Here is a 15,368-nt window from a genome sequence, read left to right as displayed (position 1 = left end):
TATTGCCATCAGTTTTCCAAGCTCATAGCACAAACAGTAACACAAACAGATAAAGTGTTGATGCACCAAAAGAGGTTGATGGCAAGGCACACGTTAACATTAACCGGAACAAAACGGACCATTCCCGGACCTCTCTGAAAGCCCTGCAAATGCTTCCGGATGTTGTGATCCGGATTTTAAAAAACATTCCTTCAACATTCTTTTCAGGAAAAACAGGCACTCAATACTGTCGTTTTTATTTGCATTTTGAAAAAACATACAACCCAGAAGCAACATTCAGTTCACATTTCTTCTGTTTAGGCCTGCAAAAGCAAACATATGATCTAAAGGCAAAGAATATAAGGAACAATAACACGTTCTTTGTCTTGTACTAAAGTAAGATAAACTTATTTCAATATGTGAAATGTTTAACATCAAAAGTTAAGTGTCAAACAGAATTATTATAAACACATTTAATCAATGTAACAATGCCAATGTGTGGCCAATGAAGGAAATAAAATCACAAACACATCACTTTATATTTCTGTTCAACTTTCCTGAATTCAAAATGTACTTTTTTATTTCCATATAACAGTAATCTATCAACATATGGTGAAAGGGTGTTGAAGAAAACCAAAGGTAAAAGGCAAATAAGCATTACCTTTTACAATGTTAAGTACAAAAAGTGTGTATTCAAAAGATGTGAATGTACACAACAAAAATGGATCACAAGTCCTTTAAACATGGACTAATTAACCTCATCAGGAAACCAAATAACAGGCACAGAAAATTAACATGAAAATTAAAAAATCTCACAAATGGTTCAATCAAAACAAAAAATGCTGCAACAAAGAATGAAATTGACAAAAGTAAATAAGTGAATGCTTCTGCTTGAGAATAAAAACTGAACAAGTCAGGAGATAACGATGGTTCATGAGCGAGCGGTATTCAATGACAAAGGACGGACTATAACTGAAACAGGTCCGGACTGGGGGGTCGGGGGCCCACGTGGCAGGTCCTTCAAAGGTCAAAGATTCTGAAATTTGTTGTAAAACTCGTATTTCATGATGTTTGTGATAATATAAGATCATGTACGACATTTCACCCGATCAGGAAGCGAACAATGCAATAAAACCATCAAAAGTCGACTTTTCTAAATTTCGTGACCTTGTGACCTTGACCTTGGGGCGAAAATGAAAAATCGAGCTCCGTGGGGCTAGACACATGACATTCGCCGAACCAAATACCGAAACCCCTGTCAGATTCCACCAACTCCCTCGGAGAAGATGGAGCTTGAACTCGATTACCCCCTAAAAAGACATCTTTTTCGGGCGTCGCTCCGCCCACGATGGGCGCAATACGCCCACTCTAGGCAGGACACAACTAGCTCATGATATCAACCTCCCACCCAAGTTTCATCAAGATCGGATGATATCGGGTAGTTATGCTGCAGTCAGACAGACACACACACACAGACAGACGCACACCCATGACAAATATAGTGGTCACTCTGTTTGATAATTCGTGAACCAATACAGAACTCACATTTCTGCTCAGCACAAGTCAGCAGGGCTTCGTTGAGGAAAAATAATTTTGTGTCAAAAGGAAATACCGGTTGTAAATATATACAAAAAAACAACATAAAAATGTTTATCTCGCACACTTGTTTTATTAAGTTTATTTAAACTTCGACCCTCTGCTTTTTATTCATCAAATCCCCAAGCTAGCTTTACACCAACATCCAATCACAACTAAGGATGACAAAACCTAGAAAGTAACAACTTTCCGAGTGAAATGGGTTTGTCATTTTTAGACTTGCGCCGTTATTCCCCGCCTTATGCAATTATTAATTTGGGGAAAATAGTATAGTTGCTTGTATTCATAAAGGCATTACCTATCAAGTAACAACCAATTTAATTTCTGGCAAGGAAAAACATAATATGCCCATCAGCATCACTGTGTTTTGCCATCAGGGCAAGATTTATATACAAGAAAGATGATGCTCCATCTTTGTGACGAACTCTATTTTGCTTCTCAAACACTGGACTGCCTTTTCCTAATGATATATTGAAGGCTGCACTTCATCTCAACATGTGGATGTCTTTACTATAACAACATTAAATGTGACCAAAACAAAGGGGAGGGAATTACCAAAGTCATGAACCAAAACCTCGTGAGATTTTAAAGCAGTTTATCTTGAAAGCAGACAGATTTGTAAATGTGCATGGGGTGATAAATCACTGAATGTAAAGGCAAATACATGGGAGTGAGACTAACGAAAGTGAGTGTTATTTTAACAAAACACAAGTTAACATTACATGAGATCAAAAAGGGGTTTAAAAAAATGAAACCAAGCTGAAGAAAGGAAGTCAAACAACTTCTCTGAATGTATAATCATGCTCATGTCATACAGGCATAAATGCAACCACCTGGCAGTGGCAGGTGACACTCAAAACAGAATTCATCAGCAGACAAAAAGCAACAAGAGGTATTAAAAAAGAAAAACACAGATATCACAAGAACCTGAGGAAGACTTTTTGACCATCAATTGGGTTTCTGTCACAAACTCGAATAGCCAGGGCCGCTTGTTCTTGACTATAAAAACTAACAACTGCACGACATGAGTGTGCAGAGATTCTTCTTTCTACTTCGATTGAACCTGAGATAATGTGATAGCCTTTAAAGAAATCCATAATCTGCTGAATATTCACCTTCAATGGCAGGTTTCCCATTTGAACCTTTCTTTGCCCAGATGGCAAATTCGTATGACACACGGTTTGATGACCAGGAACCTGATTTTTAACAATTGGAGAATCACCTGCAGCTTTCAGCCTTTGTTGCAATGGATGGGGCTGAGCAGGGCGATTTGGAGGAAGAGGAGAGGGAGGAACAGCAGGAGAATAAGGCAGGAGAAGAGGAGGAGGAGGAGGACGATGAAGAAAACGAAAAAGTTGTTGCAGAACTTCGAAAGGTGGTTGCAATGGAGGGGGCTGATGATGGGGAGCAGGAGGAAGAGGAGAGGCAGGAGGAGCAGGAGGAAGAGGAGAGGGAGGAGGAGCAGGAGGAAGAGGAGAGGGAGGAATAGCAGGACAAGGCAGAATAAGAGGAGGAAGAGCAGGAGGGGGAGGAGAGGTAGGAGCAGGATGTTGTTGGAACTGAGAATTTCCAATAATAGAAGGGGCATGGATTCTTTGTGCTAAACAATGTGACTTAGTACATGATACTTGAGACTTGTTACACATATAGCGTCTGTACCTAAAAAACATATTGTTTGCAATTGGAATCAGGCAAACCAGCCGACCAGCCAGTTTCCTGCTTTGAAGATGTTGAGCATCTGAAACCAGTTTTTCAGAGATGAATGCCACCAAGGCTTCACTATCATTATCTTTAGAGATGATAAGAACATCGTCCTCTGAAACTCCAAAACCTTCAAAAAAAATCTGCACTTCCTTCTTGCTGACATTTTTGGGGAGATTTTGCACAAGCAGACACTTTTTACTGAACTTCCTCAACTCATTTTCTTCATTGATACGAAGCTCCGCCATCCTCTGTCTCATCATAATATTGGAAATGGAATGAACAAAAATCTTCTGTTTGCCAAGGTGCTGCCCAGTGCGACTGAGAGCATTTGAAAGATCTATATGTGTGGAAAACTTAACAAATGCTTCCACGGATGCTCCTGCATTCCTGAGATGTACTGGCTCAACTACAGACAGTTTGTTAAAGAACCACAACAATGTATATTTATCAGTGTGACTGGGCAAACCCGTGACATGAACCCAGAGCTCAAGAGGTGACTGCGATTTTTCATGAGTGGAGGGGACATTCAGTCTTGTTAAATGCACCTCCTTATAGCAAATATGGTATGAATTTAAAGAGGAGCTTAAATGAGACTGATGGGGAGAAAGGTCAGGATGGGGAGAAAGGTCGCGATGGGGAGAACGGTCGCGAAGGGGAGAACGGTCGCGAAGGGGAGAACGGTCGCGAAGTGGAGAACAGTCGCGAAGTGGAGAACGGTCGCGAAGTGGAGAACAGTCGCGAAGTGGAAAACGGTCGCGAAGTGGAAAACGGTCGCGAAGTGGGGAACGGTCACGAAGTGGGGAACGGTCACGAAGTGGGGAACGGTCACGAAGTGGAGAACGGTAGCGAAGTGGAGAACGGTGGCGAAGTGGAGAACAGTCACGAAGTGGAGGACGGTCACGAAGTGGAGAACGGTCGCGAAGTGGAGAACGGTCGCGAAGTGGAGAACGCTCACGAAATGGAGAATGGCCATGATGCGATGAGCGTGACTGCAATTGAGCTGATGCATTCTGAAGTGCATTGCTCCAATCATTCTCAGTTGCTGGATAAACCTCAACTTGGCACCTCCCCCCACAATGGTTAATATACTTGCCTTGTTGTTGCAATCCAGCAATTGCATCACTTGGTGTTGCAAATCGTACATAAGCTGTTCCAACACACTCCCCTTCTCGATCCTTGTTTAAAATCACGCACTCCACTTGCAACTTACCAAATAATAAATAAACATCATCTTCATCTGCATTTGATGGGAGTGCGCAGACCTGGACATACAAATTATCTGCAACATGAAGGGGCAAAGAGGAACTTTCACAAGTTAATGTATCTTCTTGCTCATTCAACGATTCCCAGTCCTTTAATATAATTAAATTTCGATCATTTCTTGAACTTCGACGGCTCTCCTCTTTACAGCTCAACAGGCCTATACGACAAAGGTATTCTACCTCAACAGGAAATAAACCCTTGAAAATTGTGTTTTCTTTCTTCCTGTTACATTCTTTCCTTTTTGGTACAACATCCTGAACACAATTTTCTCGTAATGTGCTTTCCTTGCTGATGCTACCGCGACGTTTCTTCTGGACATCTTCACCCACCCTGCGACAATCTGCAGGCAATGTTGGTGCTTGAGCGAATGCACCCTCCATGCAAGGCTTCTCATTTTCTGTTCCTTTCAAATCTTTTGGAATAATTGCCTTGAGGGAAAGTTTTAAGTTTAAATTTGCAGACATTTTAAGAGCCTGCAGGTTAGACATGCTGCTAGATTCATCACAATTAGTACTTTTTAACTCTGGAGCTGGGTAATTCATTGTGGAATAACATTTTTCAAGATTAATTACATTTCGTCTGCTTGTTACAAGACTTCCCTGGTGATGGTCTTTATCCCCAGAAGCTTTCACATCATTTTCCCGAAGGTTATTCAAAATCCCTCTATCCCCAGGTGAATACAATCTTTCACTGCTTTTTGACCATGCCGATGTCAATCCAGGCAAAGTTGAACTAATACCATCCACTCCAGGACGACCAAGTCTATTAGAACTTGTATTCAAGTCCTGATCCTTGGAGCCAGTTGGTGTCAGATTTCCATGTTGTGCTGTTTCCAGTGGGAAAACTTCATGCAGCTTGAGTCCCTGTTGTAGCATCCTCTGTTGGTTGGGAAACTGTTCTCGAGTTTCCAGTGAAGATGTAGACCATGGAGGCGTAAATGGGATGTCATTTCTTGGTAAAACCCTTGGACCAGTGTTATGTGCATCTCCCAATTGTCCAATAGGCAAATGATGCTCACCAGAAAAATAGACATTCTGGGAAATGGCTGGAAGTATCCTTGGGTCATCTTTCTCATCACTCCGGGTTGTCCTTGTCTTTGACGAACCTCCATCAGAACACGAATGACTCCGCTCAATGGCACTTAGCATCTGAGACTTTCTACTCAGAAGCAGCCGGACCTTCGATCCCATTATCCTGCCTCCGCTTCGCTCCCTGGCAAGGCATGCATCCTCAACCTTCTCAAAAGCGATGTATGCCTCTCCAAGCTTCCCTCCAATTATGTGCACTCCTCCATTTGGGACAGCAAGACCCGTAAAGAAATGGCGGATATCCATTGGGCCTGCCGCATCAGGCAGTCCTTCCATGTGAATGACCACCGCCATGGCAGAGCACTCCGTCGATACTTGATTGTACACGTGTGCACCCGAAAAAACATGCACACACGAGCAAACACAGATGGGGGATGGGGACACAAGGGGAGAGGAAATTTCAATGAGGCAAGCCATAACAAGTTTTTAGTATTAATATCTGCAACAAGTTATTAGTATATATTGTTATTACGATGCTATTATAACGTTATTATGATAAAATTTCATAACAAGTTATTAGTATATGATGCTACCCATACTTTTTCCCTTAAACCTTGGAAAGGGGAAAACTAAAAAAAATAACAAAAGGACTCATAATAATTGAATAAATTGCTGTAAATGGCAGTCAACAGCAAAAGGACATCAAGACCATGTGACAAACTTGTTCTTTGCACAAGTGTGAGCCTTTCTCATAAGTCGGGTCATCTTCACTTCAACTACCAAAACTAGCGCATATATCGACTTTTTCTTGTTTTTTTCTTTCAAAACAACAGCTCCATCAACTAAAATGCACATCAAGCTTCCAATCAGAGAATACCGCATCAACATAATGCAGACAAATCACAAAAGGAGGCAAGTACAAATTGCAATTAAATTTCAGGAAAGATAAAACAAGACAGGTAGTTTAGGGAGACATAAAAGTAAAGTGGAAGGAAGGAAATGCAACAAACATATGGCAGGAAGAGAACAAAAATTCAACATTTTGAGTACGTGCAGAATTTATCATTAATCCTTGGTCTAACACACAAAGAAAAAGAATTTTTTTTTATCATCTTTGAATTTAAAGTTGAAGACTTAGAAAAGCATGAAATAGAGATATCGTTTTGTCAGTCATTAACTTCCTACTGATCCATCAGTCATAACAATATTTAAGATGCCATAAGATCACCATGAACATCACTGTTTGTGTAAGTCCACCTTCCCTCCCTCCCCAACTTTATCCACAAATTAATTTCAGTTCAAATACCCTTTTATGAAAGTCCTTTAACAGCATTGCTCAGACCCATAGTGCCTCAGTTAACAATATTTCTCATTGAATGGTTAAACTCGATGCCCATTTGTATTTTTTCATAAAATATATAAAATTTACAAATGCAACTTTTCTCAGCGAATAATTAATGAAAACGATATAAAAAAGAATGAGCAGAAGGGGTTCATCACATCAAAGCCAGGATGGCCTAAAGGTACGCACATCCGCCTCTAAGTTGTCCCGTCTGGGCTTGAATCCTAAACCAACTATAAACTGTCATCCTGCTGATTTACAGGCAGGGTGATTCATCAATATGTGTGCCATCCGGTGGACGTTAAACGGGTGTCCCTTCTGCCAGCTTTAGTTGGTGGATGTTAAATATCTCACGGTGTCATTCGCAAAAAGTAGGAGAGCTATTGTCGGCACCATGGCCAAATTCAAAATTGCTGTCCTAACCAGCAGAGGGCGGTGCATCAGCAGAACAGCTGCGCCCCCAGCCAATTATGCTACCGAGTGATGCTGAAAACATTTGGGTGCCAATGATGTTACCTAAACATTTTCAATTTCCTAATTAATATTGTACACCTAAAGGCAGCTGTGATGTTGACTTTTACAGGAATTAGAATTATTATCCAAGTACATTGCAAACTTATAACTTCATACGAATGTTTAATGGGGTGAAAACCCCACCACAAAAGTGAAAATAACCAAGTTTTTGCTGTACGTATCTTGTATATTACAAAACATAATGAAGCTGCATGCGTCAGAAGCCTTCAAACCTATTGGCTGGACAGCTCGCTTAACTCCACCCACACAATCGTCAGGAAGGAAAATCATGCGTTTGCCATGTTGGTTTTCTGATGAGCAGAAATTGTCTTTCGAAGTCTCCTGGTCACAATTTGAACGAGATAGGCACTCAAGAGAGCACACACCTCAGGTAGGCTCAACAAGTTATGTTTTATATCCCACCGATAGGCCAGATCTGGATCCGGACCTGTAACAAAATCGAATCGATTCATCCTCGTCACACACCCAACCTGTCCACAACATTTTGAGATATCGTGCTGTATATCGCTTTCAGCCCCATAACCAATGGCAAAGAATCACTTAAAAAATTATCGGATCCAGATCTTCACCGAAATCTAATCATTCTGTCCTCGTGACATGGCCAACTTCTCCACAAAATTTCGTTCGAATCCGTCGACAACGTTTTGAGATATCCGATTCACAGACAAACAAACAAATGAAAAATCGGTCAGAGACCGAGGACTTGCCGGAATGTACGTTTTTATCGGCCATTTAGAACAAATATGGCGGCTGAACCACGTGATAGATGACGTCATCATTAACATATTTTATTCCCCATGGAGAGTTCTTTCCAATGAGCCATGTCTCAATTTTTTCCATTCTGCACTTTTGGAGATTTCGTGGTGCAAAGTTTTCCCGTTTTTCCAAGATGGCGGCCGAACCACGTGACCGATGGCATCATCATTAACATATTTTTTTCCCCATGGAGAGTTCTTTACAATGAGCCTTGTCTCAATTTTTTCTGTTCAGCACTTTTGGAGCTTTAGTGGTGCAACGTTTTGCCGTTTTTCCAAGATGGCGGCCGAACCACGTGACTGATGACGTCATGAACATATTTTATTCCCCATGGGGAGTTCTTTACAATGCGCGTTGTCTCAATTTTTTCTGTTCAGCACTTTTGGAGATATGGTGGTGCAAAGTTTTGCTGTTTTTCCAAGATGGTGGCCGACCACGTGACTGATGACGTCATCATTAACACATTTTATTCCCCATGGAGAGTTCTTTACAATGAGCCATGTCTCAATTTTTTCTGTTCAGTACTTTCGGAGATATAGAGGTGCAAAGTTTTTCGGTTTTTCCCAGATGGCGGCCGAACCACGTGACCGATGACGTCATCAATTGGGCACAGTCTATTGCAGGGCAAGACCAATATGTGTGCAAAGTTTGGCGATTCTACGTGCAACGGTGTAGACGCAGTGCTGCAAACAGACAGACAGATGAAAAATCGGTCAGAGACCGAGGACTTGCCGGATTGTACTTTTTTATCGGCCATTTAGAACAAATATGGCGGCTGAACCACGTGACCGATGACGTCATCATTAACATATTTTATTCCCCATGGAGAGTTCTTTACAATGAGCCATGTCTCAATTTTTTCTATTCAGCACTTTCGGAGAAATGGAGGTGCAAAGTTTTTCGGTTTTTCCAAGATGGCGGCCGAACCACGTGACTGATGACTTCATCATTAACATATTTTATTCCCCATGGAGTGTTCTTTACAATGAGCCATGTCTCAATTTTTTCTGTTCAGTACTTTCGGAGATATAGTGGTGCAAATTTTTCCCGTTTTTCCAAGATGGCGGCCGAACCACGTGACCAATGGCATCATCATTAACATATTTTATTCCCCATGGAGTGTTCTTTACAATGAGCCATGTCTCAATTTTTTCTGTTCAGCACTTTTGGAGATATAGTGGTGCAAAGTTTTGCCGTTTTTCCAAGATGGCGGCCGACCACGTGACATATGACGTCATCATTAACATATTTTATTCCCCAAGGAGAGTTCTTTACAATGAGCCATGTCTCAATTTTTTCTGTTCAGTACTTTCGGAGATATAGCGGTGCAAATATTTTCGGTTTTTCCAAGATGGCGGCCGAACCACGTGACTGATGACGTCATCATTAACATATTTTATTCCCCATGGAGAGTTCTTTCCAATGAGCCATATCTCAATTTTTTCTATTCAGCACTTCCGGAGATATTGAGGTGCAAAGTTTTTCGGTTTTTCCAAGATAGCGGTCGAAACACGTGACCGATGACGTCATAAATTGGGCACAGTCTATTCCAGGGCAAGACGAATATGTGTGCAAAGTTTGGCGATTCTCCGTGCAACGGTGTAGACGCAGTGCTGCAAACAGGCAGACAAACAGACAGACAGACAGACAAACAAATGAAAAATCGGTCAAAGACCGAGGACTTGCCGGAATTTACTTTTTTATCGGCCATTTAGGACAAATATGGCGGCCGAACCACGTGACCGATGATGTCATCATGAACATATTTTATTCCCCATGGAGAGTTCTTTACAATGAGCCATGTCTCAATTTTTTATATTGAGCATTTTTGGAGATATGGAGGTGCAAAATTTTTCGGTTTTTCCAAGATGGCGGCCGAACCACGTGACATATGACGTCATCATTAACATATTTTATTCCCCATGGAGTTCTTTATAATGAGCCATGTCTGATTTTTTCCTGTTCAGCACTTTTGGAGATATAGTGGTGCAAAGTTTTGCCGTTTTTCCAAGATGGCGGCCGACCACGTGACGGATGACGTCATCATTAACATATTTTATTTCCCATGGAGAGTTCTTTACAATGAGCCATGTCTCAATTGTTTCTGTTCAGCACTTTTGGAGATATCGTGGTGCAAAGTTTTGCCGTTTTTCCAAGATGGCGACCGAACCACGTGACTGATGACGTCATCATTTACATATTTTATTCCCCATGGAGAGTTCTTTACAATGAGCCATGTCTCAATTTTTTCTGTTCAGTACTTTCGGAGATATAGAAGTGCAAAGTTTTTCGGTTTTTCCAAGATGGCGGCCGAACCACGTCACCGATGACGTCATCAATTGGGCACAGTCTATTCCAGGGCAAGACCAATATGTGTGCAAAGTTTGGCGATTCTACGTGCAACGGTGTAGACGCAGTGCTGCAAACAGACAGACAAACAGACAGACAGACAGACAGACAGACAGACAAACAGACAAACGAACAGATCAACATACTTGCCGGAAAAATTTTTCCGGCAAGTAACGAACAGATCAACATACTTGCCGGAATCTTTTCCGGCAAGTAACAAACGAACAGATCAACATACTTGCCGGAATCTTTTCCAGCAAGTAACAAACAAACGAACAGATCAACATACTTGCCGGAATCTTTTCCGGAAAGTTATAAACAGACAGAGGTGAAAACACAACCTCAATCAACCTTTGGTGGCAGAGGTAATAATCTGAGCTACATCAGTATTATGTATTATATACACAAAGAATTAAGTTAAGCACCCCCCCCCCCCCCCGTTTTTTTACAACCTCGCACATTACAAGTTTGTTGTCGTCAAAACAGTGTAATATACCCATGATATTGCTATATTTTCTGGAGAAGTGATATTATGGTCACATAAAAACATAACAATCATGCCGTTTTCAATATTTTATTCTGAATAATTTAAGGTGACAATTTTTTGGGAATTTTAGGCATATTTTCACCTCAATTTAAGTATGGAGCTATAGGTCCATCACGGACAGTGTGGATGACGTTTATGTTTTCTAACGTACAGTCATTGTTCTGAGAAGACCTCTAGCGATCTTTGCGTCAATAACGTGTGTAGGACCCACGTGATCGGATCACTGACTCAACCAATCACTTTTTTTCACTTTGATCACTCAATTTCATCAATGGATAATTGCTAATGTCATACCAATCATTATTTGATCTCACATACCTTAGAATATATGCCAATGTATACATATACACAAAGAATATATATTAGGGGGTGCTTACCTTAATTCGTTGTGTAGGGGTGCTTAACTTAATTATTTGTGTATACATGCACATAAGCAGTAGGCATATTTTTTCTTCATGTACTCACTCCAGGTGTTTTGTTTTCCTGTTCCGGGCATCATTTCCATGCAGGACACTCGAATGGCACATTCATCCCAGTAAGCAGGTACTCATTTCGCCGACCTCAGAAGGATGACAGGCTGAATCAACCACACGTGGTGTTATAATTCAACGAATTCAACGACCGACCGGGATTTGAACTCAGGACCATAGAATCCCAAGACATCAGCCCAACTGTTAAGCCATTATAATATGTCTGCAATAAAATCATAACAACAAAAAGAGAAATCAGAGATTGCAAACCCTCACCAGGATGCATTTTCAGTGGTTTTTTCAGCTTTTGTGTTAAAACAAATATGGCGACCGAACCACGTGACCGATTACATTTTTTTTTTCTAAACTAATTTATTCCGAGATTATTCTCAATAAATTTCTTGATCGGATGACGTTTTGTACTTGTCGAATTATGACGTCATAATGGAGGCACCTATGACATCATCATTGACCTATTTTACTCCCCATGGAGGGTTCTTTACAATGAGCCATGTCTCAATTTTTTATGTTCAGCGTTTTTGGAGAAAAAGAGGTGCAAAGTTTTTTGGTTAATCCAAGATGGCGGCCGAACCACGTGACCGATGACGTCATCGTTACTTTTTTTCTCCACCAGTTTATGCCGACATGGCGCTCAATAAATTTCATCTTGATCGGATGAAGTTTTGTACTTGTCGAATTATGACGTCATAATGGAGGCACCTAGGGCATCAAACATATTTTATTCCCCATGGAGAGTTCTTTACAATAAGCATTGTCTCAATTTTTTCAATTCAGCGCTTTCGGAGATATAGAGATGCAAAGTTTTTTTTGGTTTTAAGAAGCTGCCGGCCGAACCACATGACCTATGACGTCATAATTATAATTAAAACATTCTACAGGTGGAGTTGCATCTATGGTGAAAATTTCCTGTCGTTTGGACCAACGGTTGCAGAGAAAATCATATTTATTCTATGCGGACAAACAGACAAACAAACAAACAAACAAATGAAAAATCGGTCAGAGACCGAGGACTTGCCGGAATGTACTTTTTTATCGGCCATTTAGGACAAATATGGCGGCCGAACCACGTGACCGATGATGTCATCATTAAGATATTTTATTCCCCGTGGAGAGTTCTTTACAATGAGCCATGTCTCAATTTTTTCTATTCAGGACTTTTGGAGATGTGGAGGTGCAAAGTTTTTCGGTTTTTCCAAGATGGCGGGCGAACCACGTGACAGATGACGTCGTCATTAACATATTTCATTCCGCATGGAGAGTTCTTTACAATGAGCCATGTCTCAATTTTTTCTATTCAGCACTTTCGGAGATATGGAGGTGCAAAGTTTTTCGGTTTTTCCAAGATGGCGGCCGAAACACGTGACCGATGACGTCATAAATTGGGCACAGTCTATTCCAGGGCAAGACGAATATGTGTGGAAAGTTTGGCGATTCTCCGCGCAACGGTGTAGACGCAGTGCTGCAAACAGACAGACAGACAGACAGACAAACATACAGACAGACAAACGAACAGATCAACATACTTGCCGGAAAAACAAACGAACAGATCAACATACTTGCCGGAATTTTTTCCAGCAAGTAACAAACAAACCAACAGATCAACATACTTGCCGGAATCTTTCCGGCAAGTAACAAACGAACAGATCAACATACTTGCCGGAATCTTTTCCAGCAAGTAACAAACGAACAGATCAACATACTTGCCGGAATTTTTTCCAGCAAGTAACAAACAAACGAACAGATCAACATACTTGCCGGAATCTTTCCGGCAAGTAACAAACGAACAGATCAACATACTTGCCGGAATCTTTTCCAGCAAGTAACAAACGAACAGATCAACATACTTGCCGGAATCTTTTCCGGCAAGTAACAAACGGACTCAAATGCAATACCCTCTCTTCTGGCCAGGGTAATAAAACAGGTGTCTGTCCGTCCCAAAACTAATCCCTCAGTTTTCGAGCCAGCTCCACCAAACCTTCTGTGGAACGTTTTGGGGTCCCAGCAAATGTTGTAAGGGGGGTACGAGCTTTCATAAGTTCCTCAATAAAATTATGAGTTTGAAATTGACTTGATACGGAGATGCTCCCGAATCCGGAAGTGAACATATGACAATGGGCTGGTTTGATAATATTTCAATGCAATCATGGTTTAATACAATATTGAAGGAGCTGCGCTCCAACGCGAGTCGAAAGAATTGACGCGACCAAAGACGGAATTCGTCCGAGTTGCTTGATTGAAACAAAACAGCTCAGGTATTCTGACAAAAGCCCGTTTATCGGGCAGCAATATATATACACATTTATGTCGGGAAGTTTGCCCGGCAAAAGCTATACCGGGCATGCCCGGGTGTCAAGGGCGAGCCTTGGAAAGGCGAGTCTGGACCTGCCCGGGCGTGTTTGGCTGCGGCCTGGCAAGTCGAGGCTGGGCGGACTCGGGCGCTCTGGACGAGCACTGGAAAGGCGAGAGCGGGCATGCCCGGACGCTCTGGGCGAGCCCTGGAAAGGCGATAGCGGGCATGCCCGGACGCTCTGGGCGAGCCCTGGAAAGGCGATAGCGGGCATGCCCGGATGCTCTGGGCGAGCCCTGGAAAGGCGAGAGCGGGCATGCCCGGGAAAGACGAGACCGGGCGTGCCCGGGAGGTACGGGCGTGCCCGGGAACAGTGAGTCCGGGCATGCCCGGGAGCGGCGCGTCTGGCCGTGTTCTGGCCGGTGCAAGGCGATTGTGTGCATCCAGCGGTAACCGCTACAATATTTTATTATCGTATTAATGTATGATTGGAAGGATGCTGTTTGGAATGAAAGTGGAGATATTGAGTTCAAATATGAATGAGGAAATGACGTGAGGGTTTCCAGTTGCTAACGGTGACATTTACTGATTCGCGAAATGCAGATTCGCCATTGACTGGGTGAAGAACCATTCAGACGGGGCATGTTTTTTCTGCAAGTCCGTCACGAATCTGCTGTCAATGCCGGACGTTCGACTGAAGGAGGCACAGGAATGTGGAATTTATTGGTTCCATGGTTTAGCATTTACCGTTTCCACATTGTGTGTTTGCTTTTGGCTTCCCACCCATGCATGGCAATGGCACCTCGCTAGTAATATATATATATATATATATATATATATATATATATATATATATATATATATATATATATATATATATATATATATATATATATATATATATATATATATATATATATATATATATATATATATATATATATATATATATATATATATATATATATATACAGTGGAACCTTGACTTACGAGTTTAATTCGTTCTGTGACCGAGCTCGTAACTCAAATTGCTCGTATCTCAAATCAAATTTCCCCATTGAAATGCATTGAAATGCTATTAATCCGTTCCAGCCCGCCAAAAACCACACCAATTTTTTTTAAAATATACAGTATATATAAAAAATATCTCGCGCTTTATATTTCACCTGTATGCAGCATACAAGTTGGCAGGATGGCCTGGACTGGAGGTACGCACACTTGACTCTAAAGTCTAAACTGTCCAGCCTGGGTTTGAATCCCGACCCAGCTATAACCTGTCATGGGTGAATCACAGGCAGGGTGATTCATCAATGTGTGTACCGCTAAACTGGGCGCCCCGTTTGCGTCCCATTAGTTGTTGGATGTTAAGGATATCACCGTGTTTTCCACAAAGAGAAGGCGAGCTATCGCCGGCACTCTGAACAAGTTGTGGCCTGGCATGCTCTTCTCCTCTGCCGTTATATACGTCCTCCTCGGCACCTCGCTCATGTTT

The 15,368-nt window shown here is 41.7% G+C and overlaps 1 protein-coding gene across 3 annotated transcripts in view; it reads right to left on the bottom strand.

Annotated features, from left to right (window-relative positions):
* Positions 1–219: 219 nt before the first annotated feature.
* Positions 220–15,368, bottom strand: part of LOC137435188 (uncharacterized) — a 41,514-nt gene continuing 26,365 nt past the window's right edge. Inside the window, exons 2-3 of one of the 3 annotated variants that reach the window (XM_078784571.1) lie at positions 11,564–11,658; positions 220–5,944 (exon numbers count right to left, since the gene is read on the bottom strand). In XM_078784571.1, the coding sequence (XP_078640697.1) occupies positions 2,493–5,944; positions 11,564–11,603 (3,492 nt within the window). In that variant the 5' untranslated portion in view covers positions 11,604–11,658 and the 3' untranslated portion in view covers positions 220–2,492. Of the gene's footprint in view, positions 5,945–11,563; positions 11,676–15,368 lie in introns of all 3 variants that reach the window. The other 2 variants (XM_078784570.1, XM_068128755.2) reach the window with 2 other exon arrangements.

The sequence above is a fragment of the Myxine glutinosa genome, chromosome 9, assembly GCF_964187855.1.
Source record: "Myxine glutinosa chromosome 9, kmMyxGlut1.1, whole genome shotgun sequence".
In the NCBI taxonomy this organism is placed as follows: domain Eukaryota; kingdom Metazoa; phylum Chordata; class Myxini; order Myxiniformes; family Myxinidae; genus Myxine; species Myxine glutinosa.
Note: the sequence above shows the minus strand (reverse complement) of the source record. Positions and strands in the feature narration are given on the sequence as shown.